Genomic DNA, 24,865 nt, shown 5'->3' on the forward strand with positions numbered 1-24,865 from the left:
ATATGAAATTAATTTTAATCTTTAAAATATGGAATGTTCTCTGTCTATGGCATTAAAAGGACCTACTTTTAAAAGGAAAGAAGAAAAAGAATTCAAAATCTACACAAACTCTCAATGGTAATTACTCAAAGAAGTTTGACTAAACTAATTTCTAATTCATTTTGTTAACAAAAAAAGTACTTAAGAAATTGTTTTAGATAAACAAGAATTTAAATTATCTAGAAAAATCAAATATGTTCTTTGAAATATACTGTGAATTAAGAAATACAAGTTTAGTGTTTATCCAAAGTATGGTTCTCATTAGCTTTATGCTTAAAATTTTAAAAATTATAGTACTATGTCCAAGAAGTAATTTATTTTGGGACTGTATATATTTTTAGCAATTACTGTTTTCTTATTCTTTATTTTTACATAGGCAGAATCTCTTACATAATATTGATGCTGTTCAGCAATAGTAAAAATAAATAATTTTTTTGAGCCAGTGACTGAATTTCCCCTCAATAGAAAAATGTGTGTCTGAAAAATACAAGACTTCCTTTTAGACTGCTGGGAGTATATGACACTCCCAAAGCCACAGTAGAACCAGTTTCCTATAAGCTATAATATAAAATTTACTCATCTACATCTAAATGCTTACACTCTACTAGAAAAAAGGTGGGGATTTGAGTGAAGAAATGCAGACATTGTGAAAATTAAGTTGAATTCTTTTTTTTTCAGTCCTTGCCATAGTAAGCAGCTTTGTAGAATGGCAGTGCTTTTTAGAGAATGAACCAATTAGTAGCTGCACTTGCATATATTGCTTTAATTTATTTAGACTTAAACTTCAGGTAAGTATGTTTTCCTCCCCTTCAATATGCCCCTGTTATCAAGTCCATTATAAACAATGAACTGAGTTTTGAAGAATAACTTCGGCCAAAAGAAGATAATACCAGTTATAAGAATAAGATAATCTACTTTTAATCAATAGAAATATAATCCTTCTTTAATTCTGGTTCCTGTTCATCCTGTTCATCCCAGAGATGATTCCTTTATCTTCCAGTGTTTGGTTTCTGTACATACTTATAAAGCATTCATTTTGTCAATGTCACAACATAAATTTAATAGTTTTTTAAAAAGATGTTATATTTTATATTGGAGCATAGCCAGTTAACAAAGTTGTGATGGTTACAGATGCATACACAGCAGAGCTGTGCCATACATATAGATGATTGAGCCATACATATACATGTATCCATTCTCCCCCAAACTCCCCTCCCATCCAGGCTGCCACATAACATTGAACAGAGTTCCATGTGCTATACACTAGGTCCTTGCCACAGCATAAATTTTTATCAAAACATTTCCAAGGATTCTTTTCTCGTAAGGAAGACAATATAAGTGGTATAGTTACTAATACCTGGACATTAACTGGACATTCTAGTTTTCTTTTTTCCAGCCCTGTAAAACCACTGGATCAACACTGAGTAACAAGTGTCCTCTTGTCTAGATCCCAAGAAACACCAATGAAGCTGGTGTGAATAAAGATTATGTCATGCAAGATAGGCTTTTTTTTTCTTTCAGAATATTGATAATTGATCTACAGCTAAACTACAGTCTTCATCTCAAAGCTTGTAGTTTTCTATCTGAACTGCTCATTTTGTGGTACATACAGTACACTTTGGTGAATTGAATGTATTCCTCAATCATTCAGGTCATGTTTATAAACTTGGCTAAATGGTCAATTGGGTACTAATATTATGATTTGCTATTGAAACATTTCAGACCCCTTCACTAAAAATTCTTCTCAAAAATGTGTACAGTTGTTCACTCTTATCTTAAATAGAACTACATTTACTGAAACTACTGAAGTAATTAAGGGAAAATCACAGAAAAGTAGGCTATGGAGAAAGGAACAACAGCAAAAAGCTGTTTGAGAAGGTTTTGATAAATCTGCCAGTATAACATTTGAAGATTCATGGCCTCTGTACAGAACAGAGGATCAGGTCCTAAGTCTGGCTTCCAGTCTGGGCTCCCACTTGAACTTAAGTAAACTGATGTTTTCTTAATCTGGGAAGTGGGGATGGTAATGTTACCTACATAAAAATGAGCCAATATATGAACAGCACTTGGAATAATGTTCACTGAAGAATAATAATGTTCTCAGTGATGTTAGCTACTATCAGGATTATGGTCAATTCACACTAACATGGTCAACAAAGGAATATTTTATGCTCTACTTTAAATTTACAAAGTCATAGCTATGTAAAAATACAACAATCTTGCAGATAATTGGGTCAAAACACTTTGTGTGTTTAAGGAAACATGGTGGGGAGGGGCATTTTCGTGGGATCATTCCAATGACTGGTTTACCTTAACACTTGTTTCTCTAAACACAACATACAAGTGTCATTCAGTTTGAAATGGTAGAGAGCCACTGAGAGAAAATCTGATTATCTACATTTTAATTAAGCTTTTCTTCAAGAGATATTTGTTTGCCACAGTGAATATTTCTTATTTTGATTTTGTCATAGCCAAATAGTAATAAATTAACAAGTTAGTTAATTAGATATGCATTAATCAGATGCTGCCAAATCTATAAAAGAAAACTGAGTGTAAGTGCTTGTTTTCAAAAGTAGTGTTGAAATCTTGTTTTAAGTTGCATGATAAGTGCTCTTTGGAATTAGTAAGTCCATTTTATACAATGATTTCCATCTTTTCTTGACAATATGTTATAAGCCATTTTTTGTGACCAAATAAACCTGAAGTTAAGAGAAATATATCAGTTGGAGCATACTCATAATTCAGACTTTTCTATCTCACCTAAACTCTCCCCCACTATCCAATCTGAGGAGGTTTTCCATAGTTCTGCATTTTACTATAGTATTAATGCATATGGTTATGTAACTTATATCCAGGCAGAGTAAAAAGACATGCTGGAAATGTGCTATGTAGACAGAAACAGAATTCTTCAAAAAATGCTTAATATTTCTTTTTTTTTTTTAATTCTTGACATTATATAGCCAAAAATACTGTTGGTGATAGTTTCATGTCTTACTTTTATGAGATTTCAGAGAATTGAAAAAAAAATGCATTTGTATATCATAGAAAAATTTTGACTTCATTGTTGAGTACAGATAATATATAAAAATCAAGAAGTCAAACTTCAGAGAAAAAATAAAGAAGGTAAGCAGAGAAGTGAAGTTGCTATAGGGACCATATTTATGCTTTGATCTCAAATGTCCAACAACAGAATGAAAATGTGAATTTCAGTTGAACAAGTAGTCTTGTCAATAAGTTAAAAGAAAAAATGAAGACCTGGGAAATATTTTGCAAAATATTACATTGTATGAACATTGCATTGTTATGAACACTTGAAATTCTAAAATATGAACTCTTATTATTTTTAACTATTTGATTTTTAAATGGTCTTGTCGGATTAGAATTCGATTCAGGAATTGAATTGGTACAAACTTCTTGAACTGTTTATTGGCATAAAGTTAATCAAAATTAAGTTACAATGAGAATTTTACAGAGGCAGAAGTCTGATATATCACAAATAGGAATTACTAGGAAAAAAATGAGTGCATAACTCTGGGAATATACTTCTGCTAAACTTCATAGGATGTTAGACATCCTTTCATCATAAAGTGATGCCTTTTATAAAAAGGATGAAAAGCAAATCATGTAAGTCACTTACTCCATGAAAAAATGGAACACCATCTGGGGCTCCACATACCATAATAAAACAATACGTTTTGCAAAAATAGTAAACATTCATTATGATATAAGGAAAACAAATGTCTGTTGCCAATGCCAAAGTCTCACTACTCCAGGAGAGAATCTACATGTTTAAATGATGTTTATTTAAAACTTTACACTTTTCTGCTAAGCTGTTTTCCTGTCTCATGTTAGCCATAATTTCAAAGTATTTTTAACTACAACTGTTTAATTTCAGACACACCTGTGAGAAAGATACAAGCCAACAAAAGAGTTCAAGGTAAATATATTGATTATGGTAATTTGCATAAGTGGCACACCTGTTAATTAAGACAAAACAAAGGAGAGTCTTTTAATATGCTTTATTTTAAGCAAAGTATTTTGATGATATGAATCAGAAAATAAATCTTTCATATCACTCACTATTAATAAAATGTAAGAAAAGCAAACATTAAGGAAAGAAAATTATACTCATGTAAACAATTAAATATATTGAATCACTGGGGTAGACTAAAGTAGAGTTAATCTGAAAGGAAATCTTTGAATACCAAAGTTCAGTAAAAATAAGTTGCAGGTACACCTGAACTCTGTGAAACTATTATTTAAGATGAGGCTGCAGTTTGAGACAAAAATAAATTCAAAGCTATATATACTGTACACTTATAGGAAATGATTAATATATCTATGTACAAAATGTTGATATAGTGTGTAGGTTATAGACATGTATATATCACCTATGCATTATAGCTTTCTTTATAGCTTCATTTATGTGCATTTTCTCATCTTTCACTTAGGATACCTTATATTCTGGTACAATCAAATATCAAAGATTTCCTTTGTGGAACTTAGAATTACATACTAATAGTCAAAAGAAATTGCAAGGCTTATAAATGCATTTATAGGCATATCTGATTTTAATCTAGTCCAATATAGACATTTGAAACTAAAGACTCAATTGTACAAATAATTTTTAAGTGAAAATTTTATCATGGATTTCTTTTAAACATGCAAAATCATCCAAATTTTCTAAGGAAATAAAGCATAACTTTATTATGTTCATATACCTTTGATCAAAAGATGACTTGGTTTCATCATAAGCAGAATATTATTAAGAAAACATAATTTAACATTTATTATAATAAGAAATAATAGTCTTTTATAGATATAATTATGCATAAAATGGGGCTTTGCTGATGGCTCAGTGATAAAGAATCTGCCTGCAACAGAGGAGACGCAGGTTCGATCCTTGGGGCAGGAAGATCCCTGGAGGAGGGCATGGCAACCCACTCCAGTGTTCGTCTGGAGAATCCCATGGACAGAGGAGCCTGGCGGGCTACAGTCCATGGGGTTGCAAAGAGGTGGACATGACTGAAGCCACTGAGCATGCACCCATACACATGAGTAAAATATCATGTTGTTAAACACTGTAATTTCATCCTATTTACAATCTATGTTCTCTGCCTTCTTCCTAATCAGCATCTAGAAGACGATCCAGGGAAGATCGTCCTCAATGAAAATCCAGACACCAGACCTCAAAGTTTATACAACCCTAAACCAACAACCTGGTCTTACAGGAAAAATATGAAAGCCACTTTGATGTGAAGAATGAGTCAAGACAAAAGAGCAATTGTTGAACAATTCTGAATGCAGTCATTTTTTTTTTTTTTTTCTGAATGAGAAACATGAGGGAGATTGTGGGTTTAGCCTCCTGTGGGATAGAATCTGAGGGAAACATAACACCTTACAGACTTTTACATCTTGACATGAAGAGTCCTAGCCGGCTTTGGAATCCACGAGAGAAAATCCTTGTCACTGGATTCATTATAATTCAAATCTCTGAGTTGTGACCTGTTATCCCATTGAGAAGATTGAACCTTGAATTTACATATGGAGAGATAAAATGCATGCAAGGAGTTACCTCTCCATGGGAAATGGGTAAATAAAAATGGGTGCTCAGTATTAAAAAATGACAAAACCAAAACTTTTACATCAAAAAGCTTTGCACATTTCTAATAAAATGTGGGTTTACTGGCAAATTATGTTATTTCTACAACTAATTTTGTACTCTTGAAATGTTTGTCTTATGTTTCTTACAATACATAGTTTTTATCTCAAACATTTCAATAAATCCATTTTTTAGGTATAAAGACAATTATTTCAAATGAGTAATTAAAAAAAAAAAACTCAAGGTTTAAGTTAATTAGAGGTTTGGACTTGGGAACAGGACTTTATACCTCTGTTTTTATATATAACAAATACTCATTAAAGGAGATTAAATGAATTTAGTGTTTTTTGAATTTTTAAAGCTATTATGATACATAAATAATTATTACACAATGAAGCAATAATTAAACATCAACTGAGTATATAATATAACCCCTGAACTGTGCTAAGCTGTGAGGATTTAAAAGAGGAATGAGACAACTACTGTTTTCAAAGGGCAAAAAGACAAACCAGTAGCCCACAATGTACCATGGACTGTTAGAGAAGAATAAACGGCACTACAGGAGCACCAACACTTCAGTTAATTATTCCTAGGCTTAGGCTAACTTAGAAGGAGCCAAAGACATGCCTTTAATGAAGACTTGAAGTAACGTAAGTGTCCATTTCACGACAAAAGAGAAGAAAACTATTTGTTTGCTGAGAATGATAAAGAGATTTGTTTGATCTACTCAGATCTCAACAAATGTCATCCTTATCTTGGACCAGAGATAAGAGCAGGTAGGGATCAGAATCCATACTGCTGAGAAACCAACTTGTCATAGCTTGATAAATTATACCATGTGTTGAATTTAGCCATCAAAAGACTGTAAAACTGAGGAAAACCAAAACAAAGATATCTCTTGGGTCAGAGGCTCAGTACTAGAGTACTACTAAAGGAACCTGGAGAGAGCTGAGGTAGCTGAAAAGCTTTAGTTCTTTGAGTAGCAATTGCGGTAAGGAAGTGAGGTGTTAAGTTCCAACAGGGCCACTGACTGAGCAATTGCTAGATAGCATGGGTTTTCCAGAATGCTTTCTAGTTTACATAGTGGTGAGATTTATGCCCAGCACTTAAGAGCCCTTGCCAAGAAATAAAATGGCCTACCAACTCAGTACTCAGATAGATATCTTTGGACTTTGATTTCAGCTGGACAGACCATTGCCATGACTTAACCAAAATGATTCAAAGGAGGTGGTTATGTAAAGTGGCGCTGGTGGAATATACTAAACTAATATCAAGATAAATGGCTGTTCTAACCAGACAGCATATTGTTACTAACCTTCTGGAAGATCAAAGGTTGATTGCATAGAACAGAGAGTACATGGATTCATTCACTTCACTCCCTTCAGGCTTTGCTTTTGATAATGAGCTGAGTATTGCAGAGTTTGACCTTGAACATGGTCATCATAGACAGTAGAGATGAACTTGAGGTATTTTTAAAGACTGTCACCTTTAAGGCCCTGCTTTTTAAATTTTTTTTGTACCATAGAAGAAAAAAAAATAGTATTTGCTAAACATACATACAAAAATCTTGCATATCTCTGGTAAAGGATAGCCAACTGACACATGTAAATATATTTAAAGATAAAATTTAAAGATAAATTATTGATAAAATAGAAATAACAACACAAGTAAAATGATATAAGGTTAAACTGTATGAAAATAAATCATCTAAAACCACAAAATAGGAATTTAAAATAGATAAATAATAAATAAATATCCTACCAGGGAACTTTCTACAAATGGAAGCTGCAGCATAGTATATGCTTTTATACACAATATTTATTCCTTTAAAAATTCTGAAGAGTTTTATTATCTCCAGTTTTATATGAAAAACATGAGGCTCAAAGAATTTATATCACTTTTCTTATTTCTTTTTTTAATATAAATTTATTCATTTTAATTGGAGGTTAATTACTTTACAATATTGTATTGGTTTTGCAATACATCAACATGAATCCTCCACAGGTGTACACGTGTTCTCCATCCTGAACCCCCCTCCCTCCTCCCTCCCTGTACCATCCCTCTGGGTCGTCTCAGTGCACCAGCCCCGAGCATCCAGTATCATGCATTGAACCTGGACTGGCGATTCGTTTCATATATGATATTATACATGTTTCAATGCCATTCTCCCAAATCATCCCACCTTCTCCCTCTCCCACAGAGTCCAAAAGACTGTTCTATACATCTGTGTCTCTTTTGCTGTCTCTCATACAGGGTTATCATTACCATCTGGCCATCACTCAGCTTACCACATGTTCATTACCCAACAAGCACAACTTGAAAAAACAAACACACTTGTGTTTTGAAATTGTGCTTACTCTGCACTGCTTGATTTCAGCTCTTTTTCTAACCATCCTCTGCATAAGTAGCATTGAATTTAAGGTTGAATTTTGAAATAACCCTTTCTAGTTAAGTCTGGTGTACAAGGTTTTCCACACTAACTTTGAGAAATAAAGCTCTATAGAGATTTCTGTTGAGATCACAGTATCCAAGCAGCCACTGATCTACTATCACTACAGATAACAGCATTTTCTAGACCTCTATATAAATTGAATCATGTAGTATGCATGGCTTCTTTTTCTGGCTTTCCTTTCTCTTACATTAATATGTAGGAGTGAAATGGTAGGATTATAGGAAAGGTATATGGTTAAAGTTTTAGGAAACTGGCAAATCATACTCCAAAGGCATTCTATTGTTTTACATTCCCACCAGAAATACCTGAGAGTTTCTATTTCTCTAGCCAACACCTGCCATGGTCCGTCTTTTTAATTGTCTCTATGCTAAGAGATCCAACCAATCCATTCTGAAGGAGATCAGCCCTGGGTGTTCTTTGGAAGGAATGATGCTAAAGCTGAAACTCCAGTACTTTGGCCACCTCATGCGAAGAGTTGACTCATTGGAAAAGACTGATGTTGGGAGGGATTGGGGGCGGGAGGAGAAGGGGACGACAGAGGATGAGATGGTTGGATGGCATCACTGACTCGAGGGACGTGAGTCTAAGTGAACTCCGGGAGTTGGTGATGGACAAGGAGGCCTGGCATGCTGCGATTCATGGGGTCGCAAAAGAGTCGGACACGACTGAGCGACTGAACTGAACTGAACTGATGCTAAGACTGGTATAGTGATCTCATTGTGGTTCTAGTGTCCATTTCCCTAATGTATGTTTTTCATCTGCTTATTTAACATTTATATATCTTCTTCGATGAACTATCTGTTCAAATTTTTTGCCAGTTTTATTATTTTTTCTTTTTAAAAATTTATTTATTTATAGCCGTCCTGGGTCTTGATTGCTGAGCAGGCTTTTCTCTAGTTGTGCCAAGCGGGGATTACTCTCCAGTTGTGTTTCGCAGGCTTCTCATTGTGGGGAGCTTCTCTTACTGCAGAGCATGGGCTCTAAAGTGTGCTGGCTTCAGAAGTTGTGGCACAGAACTCAGTAGGTGCGGTTTCCGGGCTCTAGAGCACTGGTTCAGTAGTCATGGCGCACAGGCTAAATTGCTCTGCAGCATGTGAAATCTTCCTGGATCAGAGATCAAACCCTTGTCTCCTGCATTGGCAGGAGGATTCTTTACCACTGAACCACCAGGGAAGCTCGCCAATTTTAATTGGTTTGCTTTATTTACAAAAATAAAAAAAATTACTCTTGAGTTTTGAGAGTTTCTATCACAGATACAAGTCCTTTATCAGCTATATAAGATGTAAATATTTTCTCCCCATATGGGACTTGTCTTTTCACTCTCTTAGCATTGTTTCTGAAGATACCAACACCTACTTTGTCTTTTATCTCTTTTTTTTTTTGCTTTCACAGATTCTACCTAATATCTTTCACGGTGTTGTATCTAAGAAATCTCTTATTAACCAAAGGTCATAAAAATTTTCTGGTATGTTTTCTTTCGGAAGTTTTATTAGATTAAGCTTTTACATTGAGATGTGTTATCCATTTTGAATTACTTTTTGCTTGTGGTACAAGGTTTGAATCAGGTTCTTTTTTCCTATAAAAAGCCAATTATTCCAGCACCATTTTCTGAAAAAAACTATCCTTTGTCTACTGATCAGCTTTTATGCCTTTGTCAAAAATCCATATATTTGTGGATATATTTCTGTTTATTTTCTCTATTCTTTTTATTCTGTTCCATTAATCTTTGTCTATCTTAATTGAAATGTCACCCTGACTGTATTAAAATAGGTTTAAAATACTACTTCCTATGTTTGTCTGTATTGTGTTTTTTTTTTTCTATTTCACTATTTTCCACTCTTATCTTTATTGTTGTCTTTCTTCTGCTTTATCTGATTTTACTTTGATCTTGATTTTCTAGTTTTCTAAGGTAGAAGCTGAAGTCATTGACATAAAAACTTTCATTTTTCTAATACCGTAGCTGAGTGGTATAAATTCCCCCACTAAGTATTGCTTAGTGCTATCTCACAAAATTTCATTTTAAATTTTTATTCCACTTAAAGTACTTTCTAATTTTCTTTCTAAGTATGTATTTAAAGGTCAAGTGTTTTTTTTTTTTTTTAAGAAATTGAAGTAATAAGAAAAATATTTATTTTCAAGTGTAGTGATGATTTCTTATGTTCTTTTTTCCTTTGTGTAGATCCATATTTCCATCTGGTATCATTTTCCCCTTGGTAACATTTCTTTTAGTGCAGATCTACTGGTGATAAATTGAATTTTTCTGTCTAAAAAAAAATCACTATTTTGTCTCTGTTTTTGAAAACTATTTTTGCTACATATGCAATTTGAGATTGACTGTTTTTTATTTATAATGCTTTCAGTTCAGTCGCTCAGTTGTGTCTGACTTAAAGATGCTATTTCACTGTCTCCTTGCTTGTCTTCTTTTTTATCTGCTCTGTATGTAACATGCCCTTTTAACCCTCTTTGCCAGTGTTTCTGAAAATTTTGATTATGATGTGAATTGGGGTGGTTTTTTCTTGTTTTTGTTCCTAGGATGTATTGAGTTTCTTAGATACATGATTTTAGAATTTTTATCAAACCTGATTTTTTTTACCCAGTATCAATGTTTTTATTCTGTCCCCTCCTTTCTGGCATTCTAATTACGTATATCAGACTACTTTTCAGTTGTTGTACAGCTCACTGTTCCTCATTTTTTAAGTAATTTTTTCTTTGTGTGCTTTTATTTTGGAGAGTTTCTACTTTCATACCTTCATGTTGATTAACCCTTTCTTCCACAATGTGCAATTTGACCCTAAATCTATCCCCTGAATTTTTCATTTCAGAAACTATAGTTTTCACCTCTAGAAGTTCAACTTGGCCTATTTTTTTAATATCTCACATGTCTCTCCATAACTTTTTGAACATATGGAATATAATTATAGTAACTGTTTCAAAGTCCTCTGCTACTAGATTCAATGGGTTGAATTTTGTCCTCAGTATTTTCCATATACACCTGCTTTGTTGCATGCCTAGTAAACTTTGATTGTTTCTCAGACACTGTACTATTTTCTTGTTGGGTGCTAGATATTTTGCATTCCTACAAATATTCTTGAATATTGTTCTAGGATATAGTTATGTCTTGGAAACAGTTTAATCTATTTGGGTCTTACTCCTAAGATTTTCTAGGCAGTGCCCTATCTGGGTCAGTTCAGTTCAGTTCAGTTGCTCAGTCGTGTCTGACTCTTTGCGACCCCATGAATCGCAGCACACCAGGCCTCCTTGTCCATCACCAACTCCCAGAGTTCACTGAGACTCATGTCCATCGAGTCAGTGATGCCATCCAGCCATCTCATACTCTGTCGTCCCCTTCTCCTCCTGCCCCCAATCCCTCCCAGCATCAGAGTCTTTTCCAATGAGTCAGCTCTTCGCATGAGGTGGCCAAAGTACTAGAGTTTCAGCTTTAGCATCATTCCTTCCAAAGAACACCCAGGGCTGATCTCCTTCAGAACGGACTGGTTGGATCTCCTTGCAGTCCAAGGGACTCTCAAGAGTCTTCTCCAACACCACAGTTCAAAAGCATCAATTCTTCGGCGCTCAGCCTTCTTCACAGTCCACCTCTCATAGACTGAGGCTAATTATTCGCTGCCATGTAGCCACAGTCCTGTTGAGTACTGTCTCGGTGTTCAGTGAATTCTGAGGTTTTTCAATCTGACTGGTGGGAACGGATGTTTTTCTAGGCTCTTGTGAATGTGAGATACTGTTTCTGCTAATCTTTTCAAATGTTTATCCCCCCTCTGGTCTCTATTAGTTTTCTAATATAGCATGATTAATAATTATTATTTAAAATTAATAATTAATTATTTCAAAATTTTTCTAATATTTCTAACCACATGCTGATGATTACTCTGTTGAATACTCGTGGAAGCCCTCTGCATTTCTCTCAAATTCTCTCTCTGTGCGGCTGTGTCCTCTGTCCCGTGAACTCTAGCCTTCTTAGTCTCCCTGCACAGTCAGCTCCCTCTCATCACTTCCATGACTCAGCCAGTCTCCCCTGTGGGCTCTCCCTTCCTGCACTGCAACCTGCAGAACAGAACTCTGCAATAATCACAGAGCTCACCTTGCCTGTTTCCTGACTCTGAGGCATCACTGACATTTGTTGCCTGATGCCCAGGCCCCATTCCTGAATACCATTCTTTGGAAATTTTCCTCTGTTTTTTTTTTTTCAAATTATTTTAGTCAAGAGAGTAAATCTTATCCCTACTATCCAATTTTTTCCCCTACAAGTATAAGATCTACTTTAATTTTTATATTAATTCTATTTCATAATCATAAACTATAACTTTAAATAGGAGCAGCCAACTGGAAGATGCTAATCATAAGAAGAGCCAGATGGAAATGTGTTGATAGGATGCACACAGACCTATCCTGAGTAATAGGAAAAGAATTCGAGATGAAATCTCATATAGCTACTATCATTGCTATGCACATGCATTCATATATCAGACACTGATAAGGAACTGTCTATGGAGAAGGAAATGGCAACCCACTCCAGTATTCTTGCCTGGAGAATCTCATGCACAGAAGAGCCTGGTGGGCTACAGTCCATGGGGTCATAAAGAGTCGGATATGACTTCATGACTAGAACACACACACACACACACACACAGAACTAAGAGAAAATGGTAGCTGAATTTTATTTATTGAGATTTCTTTTTTATGTTCATCTTAACACATATTTATTTTCATTCATCACTGATTCAATGCACATGAGTTTGAGCAAACTGAGGGAGATGGTGAAGGACAGGGAAGCCTGGTTTGCTGCAGTTCATGGGGTCACAAAGAGTCAGACATGACTTAGCAACTGAACAACAACAAACACTGAGAACAGTATTTCTTAAAGTTTTAAGCACTTATTTAGGTTAATTGAAAATAGCCTCATTGTCTTCACTTCTGAGAGTCTCCAAAAGGTCTTACAAAACATCTGTTAAATATCCATTGATGAGACTTCTACGCAATATGATGAGAAAAGACTAGGAATTTTCTAGTCAACCTAGGTTCCAAAAACAACACTTGAAAAACTTAGACCATATGTGAATAAGGCTGTTAGATGACTTCCATTTACAGCGATAAAGTCATTAACTAATGGATTTCTTAAACTTAAATGAGGTCTCAGAAAAAGTTTTGGAAACACAGAAAAAAATCTGAAACATACAAGATAATTCTGGAACTTCAGGAAAGATAGATCAAAAATTTCCATAATAACAACAATCTTCAAGGGGTTGGTAAGAATAATAAGCTTGAAAATATAAGATATATTCCATACGAATTTAAAGACTGGACAGAAACAAGGTCAATAAACAACGTGTAAATTAAGGATCCAGCTTAGTTGAAGGAATTTTAATAAGTCCTTCCTCAATTAACTATTCCTGAAAATTAGTCCCAACATAATTCAGTTAAACTTTAGAAACTGTTTATTAGGTTAAGTCTCTATTATAAAATCAATTTGGATTTTTTTTCTATTTAATATGGCAGAAAAATACACCGTTTGGTTTTAAAAAACTGAAATCATGATTTATCCTGTTCTAAGAGAGTTCAATTAAATTTTTTCTTCAGTCCATTATGTATCACCAACATCTGAGTTTCAAATATTTGTGCCACGGTTTCTGTTTGCTTATCTTTTACTATAATATAATGATCATCTCCCACACCCTTAGATTGCTGGAGTCCGAGTACACATCCATCAAAGTCAGCAGAGAACCTGCTGCAACCAAAAATAACTACTACATTGTTATCTCTGCAGACCCATAGCTGCCTCTGGTATTCATCATCTTCTCAGCCACCGTGTAAGTACATCTTCAGGAAAATGAGCATAAAAAGCAAATAAAATCCCTGGGTCTTGTTTCTCTATGACAGTTGTGTCTAAGCAGTTTTATTGCCAAACATAAGAACTGTATTGGAAAAATTAATACAAGGGGTAGGAAAAGCACAGCACTTAACATCTCTTTTACCCTATGCATTTTTTTTCTCCCATAGCATTTATCAGACTCAAACATACTACAGAATTTATTGATAATATTTAATGTTTATTATGTATTCCCCTTCCCTCACTAGAATATAAACTCCGTGAAGGTAGGGATCTTATCTGTTTTGTCCACAGTTAGGTCCCTAATGTCTGCTGCTGCTGCTGCTGCTAAGTCACTTCAGTCGTGTCCGACTCTGTGTGACCCCATGGACGGCAGCCTACCAGGGTCCCCCGTACCTGGGATTCTCCAGGCAAGAACACTGGAGTGGGTTGCCATTTCCTTCTCCAAAGCATGAAAGTGAAAAGTGAAAGTGAAGTCGCTCAGTCATGTCTGACTCTCAGCAACCCCATGGACTGCCACCTACCAGGCTCCTCCATCCATGGGATTTTCCAGGCAAGAGTCCTGGAGTGGGGTGCCATTGCCTTCTCTGCCCTAATGTCTACACCCGGGCTTTTCTCATTATAAGCTTTCAATAGTGAATTTGTGAATAAATCTACTTACAATAAGTGCAAAAATTTTTAGAACAGATTACTCAAAATATCAACAAAAGTAGTTTTACAGGTATTTTATAAACCCTTCATCATTTTCTATACTGTATACACTTTCTAACATTGATTTCTATAATCAGAAAATGTTTTTTAAATGGATATGTGTGTACATTATTGAAAAGACATTGCTAATGGAATTTGTATGTAAATGAAGGAACATGTAAATCCTTATACATAGTACACAACACATACTATATATAATAAACACACATCACATCCTTACACATGCCAGAGACTCAACTTTTTTTCAGACTTCTATGGACCTCCTCACTGCCTCATTTATTTATCACTGATTACAGTCCATGATGACTTTAGTTATTCTTGCCTTTCCTTTCATTTTCCCCCCTCATGTTAGACCTGAAATGTCTTCTCTTCACATATCCCTCTAATAATTTCTTCCTTTGAACACACGCTTGTTTTTGCTTCACTCAACCTCCTCTGCCTACACTACACATACCATACAACACATTTTCGTACTGTTATTTCTCATCCCAGAGTCTGCATGACCTACACCATTCACACTTCCTGATCAAGAAAGAGATCTATGTTTTCATCATGTGTGTATGATCATTGCCTTACATAAGGGCTGGTATAGACAATTACCAAAAAAAAGCAAAAATCAGGGGTCATGATGAAGTGTACTCTCCTTAATTACCTGTATTTTCACCTAGGAGCCTGTGCAGACCTTAAAGAAGATAGACATGCCCTTGCACAAGAGACGAACATCAAGGGGGAATAGTCAATAGCTATCTCTAATTCCTGGACTTAGTTTTCCAGAATGCCTGACCTCATCTGCTCTGAATGAATCCTTTGTTCCATTCTTCTGGCCTCTCTGGTCATATACTCACTGCCTCTTTCACTGTTGTGTCATCATCTCATGCCTTTCTTCTAATGTTTCCACTTTTCTCGCTCATCACTTGGTTATATTTAATATATATTTTTTCTTGGTGAACTCACAATGGCTCTCTTATGACTTTCTATTTCATACTTATACGCAACCACCTCCCAGACAATCTGACATTTCTAGTGGAACCCAGAAGTTATACAATAATAAGAATGATTTTTTAAATAAATAACACCTATTTGACATCACTGTATGACAGAATCTGTTCAGCATTTTGTACAAATACTCCTGACAACTCTAGGAGGGAGATATAATTGTTTTCTCTATTTTAGAGAAGAGGACATTGGATCACAGAGAGTTTAAATAATTTGCTAAGATTAGCAACAAGCAGAAATAGAATTTGAGTCCACATAGTACCCCACTCCAGGACTCTTGCCTGGAAAATCCCATGGACGGAGGAGCCTGGTGGGCTGCAGTCCATGGGGTCGCTAAGAGTCAAACACGACTGAGCGATTTCCCTTTCATTTTTCACTTTCATGCATTGGAGAAGGAAATGACAACCCACTCCAGTGTTCTTGCCTGGAGAATCCCAGGGACGGTGGAGCCTGGTGGGCTGCCATCTCTGGGGTTGCACAGAGTCAGACATGACTGAAGCGACTTAGCAGCAGTATGGCTTATAGTCTGAGCTCTAAATGATTTGATAGACTGAATCTCTTTTCTTAGTTTTCCCTGAATCTGGTCTTGAACACCATTACTATCCTTTGAATCTTGATGATTTATTTTCTGGACTATAGCAATAGTTTTTCAACTGGGCATCCTACTGCTAGCATTTTTTGTCTTATTTCATATTTAAAATTTTTAAATGTTTTTTATCCCCAAAACTCAACTCTGACAGCATCACTCCATTGCTTAGCAACTTTGAGCACTTTCATTAACTATGGAAGTCTAGACTTTTATGCAGGCATATACAATGCCCTTCAAATTAATCTAACCTCACACTAACCTTGACAAACACTAGATATACCAACTTGAGTGTACTACTAAATATTTACCATGTTTCTTTCCTCCTCATGTTGAAGGCTTAGCTTGAGTCCTATATTATCCATGGCACCCTTCTTGATTTGCCCAGCAAACCTTCTCTTCCTGTTCTGATTTCCTATATGACTTTGATGGAATCTCTCTTTTGTCACATGTTATAGCCAACCTTGTATCTCTCCTGCATTCATTCATTCAGCAAACATAAAGCTATATATTTTTGCCAACTTTCCTACAAAACTTCAGATTTTAGAGAAAGTGCTACTTTTTTTCCGTAAGTGTGTTTCTCATAGGTTATATTTAATGAATGATGATTGAAATAAATATATTTATTTGCTCAAAATTTTACTGAATACTTGTCAACAATTTCTACTAAATCAAAGTTATAGTGCTTCCAGTTGTGAATTAGTCCAATCTCTCTCCATCTTTAGTAGCCATTTTTAGACAATTAAGGCTGTAAACAAGACATCTGGAGGGAAGAAGTGGTCTCAGAATCTTCCCAAGCTGCTGTTCATCTGCACACATCTGTTGGTCATTATTAGTCATAGGAAAACGTCTGAGTTTACACGTTTTATTTAGGTTCTCCTTCATAGTCTCTCTATATTAGTCAAACCATCATGGGATCCTGTGTATACTAGTTCTTCCTTGTACAAGACCTTGGCTTCCTGCTGAATCTTCTTCCTCATTTTTCTGCTGATAAAGTGAAAAGTTCATGATCAATGTCAGATTGAACCAGTTTTGGGAACTCCAGATGGCTTATTTTTTTTTCCTTCAGAAAAAAAAACAGTTAACACAAAAATATTACTTTGAAATTACCATTTGAGGGTTTTGAAATATTATTTGATTTTTAATAGTGTATTGTTAGTGAACAATTACATTTGGCAAAAATGATGGCCCTGTTATGAAACATATGTCACTAACACAGACCCAATCACAAATACAAGCTCCTGACAATTCTGAAATTTGTAAAATTTTAGTCTACAAATATTGCAGTTGTTATTTATTCATAAGAGTAAATATTTATTCATGAGAGTAAATACTTGTCTGGTTTGTGGATAGAGTACATACAAATACATGAACACAGAATTCAAAATGATATTAAGTTTAATGCAATATGCCATTTCTTTCAATATTATATATCACTACAAATTGGAGTTAGGAAAAAAATTAAATGTTATGCTCTCATATTTTCTAATTGAATATTATACATTACTTTTTAAACTAAATTTTTTAGTTTTTAATTTTCCTATGTATATTACTCAAGATTTACTAGCTTGTAAACAACAGAAAGACCATTTATAATAAAATTATTAGTTTACATACTAGTAAATATAAATACATAGCCCACAAGTTTAAAAAAAAAAAGAGTTTCAGACCAAAACCTTGGGAACTGGAATAAGAAACTCAATGTGAATAAGCTCCAGCTCATACTGGATTTTTGTTTTTGTTTCTGGTTGTACCCATGGTGTGGAACATGGTTACTGATAATATTAATCTAGAAGCCGCAGAAGAAAGAACGGTTTTATATTTCAGTGCCTAGGAAGGAGACCAACTGATCTTCCATGAGTTATGTGTTCACTCTTTGGACCAGCCACTGTGGGCAGGACAATGTGGTAAGAAGAATGCACATAACTTCTCCCAACAAAAAGCTCCCACAATGACAACAGTGTGCAATATCTTGGGACTTTTGGGCTAAGGTCAGCAGAGAAAGAGCAGGGCAACACAGGCGAGTCATCAGGACAGTCCACGCCTCACAGAGAGGGTGAGGTTAGGAGGAGCAACCTGGGAGCTTGACAGTGTGGTACCCTTTTAACTTATATGGTTAGGTAAAATTGGAAAGGATTAATGACAGTTCAAAGTTCTCTCAAAGAAGGAGGTGAAATGTGCTGGAGGTTCCATAGTTCCTCCCCCATTTGTCCCTGTAGAGTTTGCCCCTGTCCTATACTGCAACTGCCTCTTTACCTGACATCCTTTGTATCTGCCTTCATTGTTTTTTCTAAACAGGCTTCCTTGATTCAGGGAAGGAAATGTGAGCCACAGAACTTTTTCTACATTCTCACATTCATGTAAGAATTTATGCCTCATATCTTTTAAAGCAAAATTTAATCTTTTAGAACATAAATCACCCCTCTGAATATAAGAACCACATGAAAACATACATTAATTATGAAAAATCATCAAGGCCTTATTGAGTCCTTTTCATACCTAGGGGTTCTTTATTTATACCCAGGTGATCTAAAAAAAATTACAATCAACTTCTTTTATCCTTCCAGCTATGCTGCTGCTAAGTCACTTCAGTCATGTCCGACTCTGCGTGACCCCATAGATGGCAGCCCACCAGGCTCCCCCATCCCTGGGATTCTCCAGGCAAGAACACTGGAGTGGGTTGCCATTTCCTTCTCCAATGCATGAAAGTGAAAAGTGAAAGTGAAGTCGCTCAGTCATGTCTGACTCTGTGCAACCCCATGGACTGCAGCCTACCAGGCTCCTCCATCCATGGGATTCTCCAGACAAGAGTAGTGGAGTGGGGTGCCATTGCCTAGTTATGGCTATTAGAATAATATCCAGGCAGAAGAGGTTTTGATACAATTTTTTGAAGAAACTGGAAGAATGATCAGAAGAATGATAGAATAATCTGTTATACAACAGGTTACTAAAAATAATATACAGCAGGGATCCATTTGAGTAAAATATGTATGCATAGGCAAAAATAAAACTTTTGGAAATATCTTAAAAATAATTATCTTTAGTTATAAAATTATACTTTTATGTTACAAAATTTTTACTATAAGGCTTCATCCTAAAATAGTTATAAAATTAATGTTTAGCTATTTAATTTCATTTTCTAATATATTTACATGTACTCCATCCAAGTATGAAAGAATGATTGGTGATGCTTTTGAAGGCAGAAGTAAAGACAGATAGGGAATATTTCTTCCAACTAACAAGAAGAGCAGGTACTATTTCTATTTATGAAGACAAATACGGTGTGTGTGTGTGTGTGTTAGTCACTCAGTCGTGTCTGACTCTGTAATCCTGTGGACTGTGGCCCACCAAGCTCCTCTGTCCATAGGATTTCCAGGACAAAAATACTGCTGTGGGTAGCCATTCCCTTCTCCAGCGGATCTTCCAGATCCAGGCATTGAACCTGGGTTTCCTGCATTGCAGGAAGATTCTTTTAATGTCTGAGCCACAAGAGAAGTCCTTATAAAAGCAGAACATAGGTGCAGAGATTCATTAAGGCTTTCTGTGGATGGAGTAGAAGCAAGACCATCTGGCATACAATCTACAATACTGTAAAAGAAAAAATGAACCAGTTAGAAAGCTACTGAGGCAATTTGGATTAGAAATCCTGGTGGCTTGAACAAAGGTAGTGGTGATGAAGACTAAGAGAAGATGATGGTTGTAAAATACATTTTGAAGGTAGCAATGACAGGTCTTAGTGATGCATTTGGTGTATGGCAGAAACAGAGAAAGAAATCAAGGATGAGCCCCAGGTTTCTGGCTTGAGCAACTGGCTGAGTGATGATGTGCTTTAATAAAATAGGAAAGTCTGGGAGAAAAAAGATCAGGAGATGGATTTTGGATTTGATTAACTCTTGGGACCTCTAAGACATACAAATAGATTCTTGGACAAAGGAATTTAGCATTCAGATCAGATACTCTTAACTAGAGGAGATATAAATTATACTTGTGTTGTCACATGCTGTTTTTTGAAACTAAAAAATGGATTAGATTAGGAGACATGTTAGAGAAAAGAAAGAAGGGATATGCAATCTGAAGAATTTCAGTAGTTGGAGGTGGTTGGAAGAGGGGGAGCTAGGAAACGAGATTAAGACAGAGTGGTGACAGAGATGGGAGAAAAAACAAGATGGTAGTTTCAAGGGAAGCAGGTTGCTTCAAAAACAGAGTGGATGAACACATTGATCAATGGTAGGATGATAATGGTAGGATGGTAACTGGAGTTAGAAAAGGCAGAGGAATGAGAGATTAAATTGCCAACATCTGTTGGATCCTCCAAAAAGCAAGACAGTTCCAGAAACATCTACTTCTGCTTTACTGACTATGTCAAAGCCTTTGACTGTGTGGATCACAATAAACTCGGGAAAATTCTTAAATAGATGAGAATACCAGACCATCTGACCTGCCTCCTGAGAAATCTGTATGCAGGTCAGGAAACAACAGTTAGAACTGGACATGGAAAAATAGACCGGTTCCAAATCAGGAAAGGAGCATGTCACTCTGATTATTTAACTTATATGCAGAGTACATCATGAGAAACACTGGATTGGATGAAGCACAAACTGGAATCAAGATTTCTGGGAGAAATATCAATAACTTCAGATATGCAGATGACACCACACTTATGGCAGCAAGTGAAGAACTAAAGAGCCTCTTGATGAAAGTGAAAGAGGAGAGTGAAAAAGTTGGCTTAAAGTTCAATATTCAGAAAACTAAGATCATGGCATCTGGTCCCATCACTTCATGGCAAATAGTTGGGGAAACAGTGACAGACTTTATTTTTCTGGGCTCCAAAATCACTGCTGATGGTGACTGCATGAAATTAAAAGACGCTTGCTCCTTGGAAGAAAAGTTATGAGCAACCTAGACAGCATATTAAAAAGCAGAGACATTACTTTGCCAACAAAGGTCTGTCTAGTCAAAGCTATGGTTTTTCCAGTAGTCATGTATGGATGTGAGAGTTGAACTATAAAGAAAGCTGAGCGCTGAAGAACTGGTGCTTTTGAACAGTGGTGTGTTGAAGAAGACTCTTGAGAGTCGTTTGGACTGCAAGGAGATCCAACCAGTCCATCCTAAAGGAAATCAGTCCTGAATATTCACTGGAAGGACTGATGCTGAAGCTGAAACTCCAATACTTTGGGCACCTGATGCAAAGAACTGACTCAATGGAAAAGACCCTGATGCTGGGAAAGATTGAAAGTGGGAGGAGAAGGGGACAACAGAGGAGGAGATGGTTGGATGGCATCACCGACTCAATGGACATGAGTTTGAGCAAGCTCCAGGAGATGGTGAAGGACAGGGAAGTCTGGCATGCTGCAGTGTATGGGGTCGCAAAGACTCAGACACAACAGAGCAACTGAACTGAACTGAGGACGGTAACAAAGAGGATGGCAGAGTGAGCTCATTAAATATTACAACAAGATGTCATTGTGAGTCTTGGCAAGAACAGGACTGGAAGTACAAGCCAAGAGTAGACTGACAAAAAGATGAAAAGTAAGAGAAGGAAAGCAGCAGAAACATACAACTTTCTTGAGAAAAATATTGTCTTTGGAGGGGACAGAAATTGAGGCAGTGCTTGGAGAGGGCTTAAGAGTCAAGGGAAGTGATTTCTTAAGGAAAAGCTTTGTTTTTATATTTTTATTGAAATGACAATCAGTGACAATCCTTTATTAGAGGAAGCAAGATGTTTTATATTACAAACTGTCAATTACAATTTTTTGTGAGGTAGACAGCTTAAAATGTATCTAAAAAACCTCATGAAAATGTTCTACACATCCAGTTGAAGTAAATATGAATTCAACCAGCCTTAAGATATGAAGTTTTTCTACTATAATTTCTCATCTGGATTACTACATTAGCCTCTCACTTCCTCTAGTTTGGGTGGTTTTATTGCCAAGTCATGTCCAAATCTTGTGATTCCCATGGATGGTAGCCTGGTAGGCTCCTCTGTCCTTGGAATTCTCCAGGCAAGAATACTGGAACAGGTTGCCATTTCCTTCTCCAGGGGATCTTCCTGACCTAGGAATTGAACCCAGGTCTCCTGCATTGATGGCAGATTCTTTACCAACAGAGCTACAAGGGGAGCCCACCTTTACTTCTCTGTTATCAGTAATCTTCCAAAATCCCAAACACAATTATGTCTTACCATTAAAAAAAGTCAACCATAAGCTTTCAGAACAAAGGCTGAACTCCTTACTTTAGCTCCTCAAATCAGCCCCAACATTTTGAACCCTTTGAACATCTTCTACTTCATCCATCATGCATCATTTTCCCAAACAGACATATTCCAACTCTCTGCTTCAGACGTTTGTATACACTTAAATACACAGTTGCTTAGAATGTTCTCTGCAATAATCACAGTACTCAAGCCATATCCATAAGTACCCATACTCTTACACATTAAAAAACCCTTTTATATCTAGTTGGACATGAAACAACAGACTGGTTCCAAATAGGAAAAGGAGTACATCAAGGCTGTATATTATCACCCTGCTTATTTAACTTATATGCAGAGTACATCATGAGAAATGCTGGGACTGGAAGAAACACAAGCTGGAATCAAGATTGCCAGAAGAAATATCAATAACCTCAGATATGCAGATGACACCACCCTTATGGCAGAAAGTGAAGAGGAACTAAAAAGCCTCTTGATGAAAGTGAAAGTGGAGAGTGAAAAAGTTGGCTTAAAGCTCAACATTCAGAAAACTAAGATCATGGCATCCGGTCCCATCACTTCATGGGAAATAGATGGGGAAACGGTGGAAACAATGTCAGACTTTTTTTTTCTGGGCTCCAAAATCACTGCAGATGGTGACTGCAGCCATGAAATTAAAAGATGCTTACTCCTTGGAAGGAAAGTTATGTCCAACCTAGATAACATATTCAAAAGCAGAGACATTACTTTGCCAACAAAGGTCTATCTAGTCAAGTCTATGGCTTTTCCTGTGGTCATGTATGGATGTGAGAGTTGGACTGTGAAGAAGGCTGAGCGCTGAAGAATTGATGCTTTTGAAGTGTGGTGTTGGAGAAGACTCTTGAGAGTCCCTTGGTTGCAAGGAGATCCAACCAGTCCATTCTGAAGGAGATCAGCCCTGGGTGTTCTTTGGAAGGAATGATGCTAAAGCTGAAACTCTAGTACTTTGGCCACCTCATACTTAGAGTTGACTCATTGGAAAAGACCCTGATGCTGGGAGGGATTGGGGGCAGGAGGAGAAGGGGATGACAGAGGATGAGATGGCTGGATGGCATCACTGACTCGATGGACTTGAGTCTGAGTGAACTCCGGGAGTTGGTGATGGATAGGGAGGCCTGGCATGCTGCGATTCATGGGGTGGCAAAGAGTCGGACACGACTGAGTGACTGAACTGAACTGAATATCTAGTCATCTGTCAACTCTCAACTCAAAAGTCACTTCTTGTGGTAAGCTTCCTTATTTCATTTGTTTTAGATTCTGATTCCATAAAGCAAATTTTACCAATTATAACACTCAACTCACTGTATCATGGTTTTCTTGCCCAAACCGGCAGAAAACATAAGGTCCTTGAAGGAAAGAGGAAGGGTTCATGAACTTTATTATCCTGAACATAACATAATGTCTGGCAATTGTTCTTAAAATTGAATATAGCAAAATAGCTGGAAGGAAGCTGGAAAGAGTACTGGGGAGAGAAAAGGGATTTACGATTTATAGATATTCCCCAGCTGAATGTTAAGTCCACTATGCCAACCTATTTGATAACTACCTATCTCATTGACTATCTATTCCTGGGAAGCAAAAGGAAAAAATTACTTCATTGTTTTGTTTATGGGTTTGAAATCATACCTAATTAAAATAACACTTTGTTTTTCTTAACATAACATATCCTAAGAATTGCAGATGTCAAATTTTGGCACATTTGCAACACACTTACCAAACAAAAATTTTAAATTCATCACTGGAACCAGATAGAAGATTGGAGAAAGATAAAAAGTAACACTAATAATAACCATATTTTCCTCAAAATAGGCTGCACATTTTTGAAGAACGCCAGTATTCCTTATGGTTTGTCTAAATCAAGTGAAAGAATCACTGCAGATTTTGATGCAGGATACTTTTTTTAAAATTTAAATTTATTTATTTTAATTGGAGGCTAATTAACTTACAATATTGTATTGCTTTATACTTTTTGGTCTTACTATTAAAACAAAAAAAATGTTTCAAGGTAGTTCACCCCTTAAATAATATGGCAAAATAACAAATTATCCTTTGACACAGTCTTACATGTACATTTTTGAAACTGATTAACCCTTCAAATACGTGTTCCATTGGCCTCTGTTTTCTCACTCAGGCTATCTCTTCATAACTTGTATTCTTTGCAAGTGAACAATAGGCAACTGAATAATCTTCTTGCTACAGACACACTCAGAATTTGTTTCTTAGCTTCAGATTGCAAGAAAGGGGTAAAGAAAAAAAAAGTGTATGTTCTATTTCTTATTGTGTTATCTTCTGATTAGTTTCTAGGTCCCAAACTTGTGTTTTGGGAGTTATTTACCATCATGATGTATTATGTTTCCTGGGCCGTTAGTTTCTGAAAAAAACATGCATCTTGATATGAGAAAACTTAG

At 36.0% G+C, this 24,865-nt stretch overlaps 1 protein-coding gene across 7 annotated transcripts in view; it reads left to right on the plus strand.

The window, feature by feature from the left end:
- Positions 1 to 5,977, plus strand: part of POSTN (periostin) — a 35,055-nt gene extending 29,078 nt beyond the window's left edge. For 6 of the 7 annotated variants that reach the window (XM_005213544.3, XM_005213546.4, XM_005213547.4 and 3 more), the window contains 2 exons: positions 3,935 to 3,976; positions 5,173 to 5,977. In XM_005213544.3, coding sequence (XP_005213601.1) covers positions 3,935 to 3,976; positions 5,173 to 5,210 — 80 coding nt within the window. In that variant the 3' untranslated portion in view covers positions 5,211 to 5,977. 7 annotated transcript variants of the gene reach the window in all.
- The last annotated feature ends 18,888 nt before the right edge of the window (positions 5,978 to 24,865 follow it).

Source organism: Bos taurus, chromosome 12 (assembly GCF_002263795.3).
Source record: "Bos taurus isolate L1 Dominette 01449 registration number 42190680 breed Hereford chromosome 12, ARS-UCD2.0, whole genome shotgun sequence".
Classification (NCBI taxonomy): Eukaryota; Metazoa; Chordata; class Mammalia; order Artiodactyla; family Bovidae; genus Bos; species Bos taurus.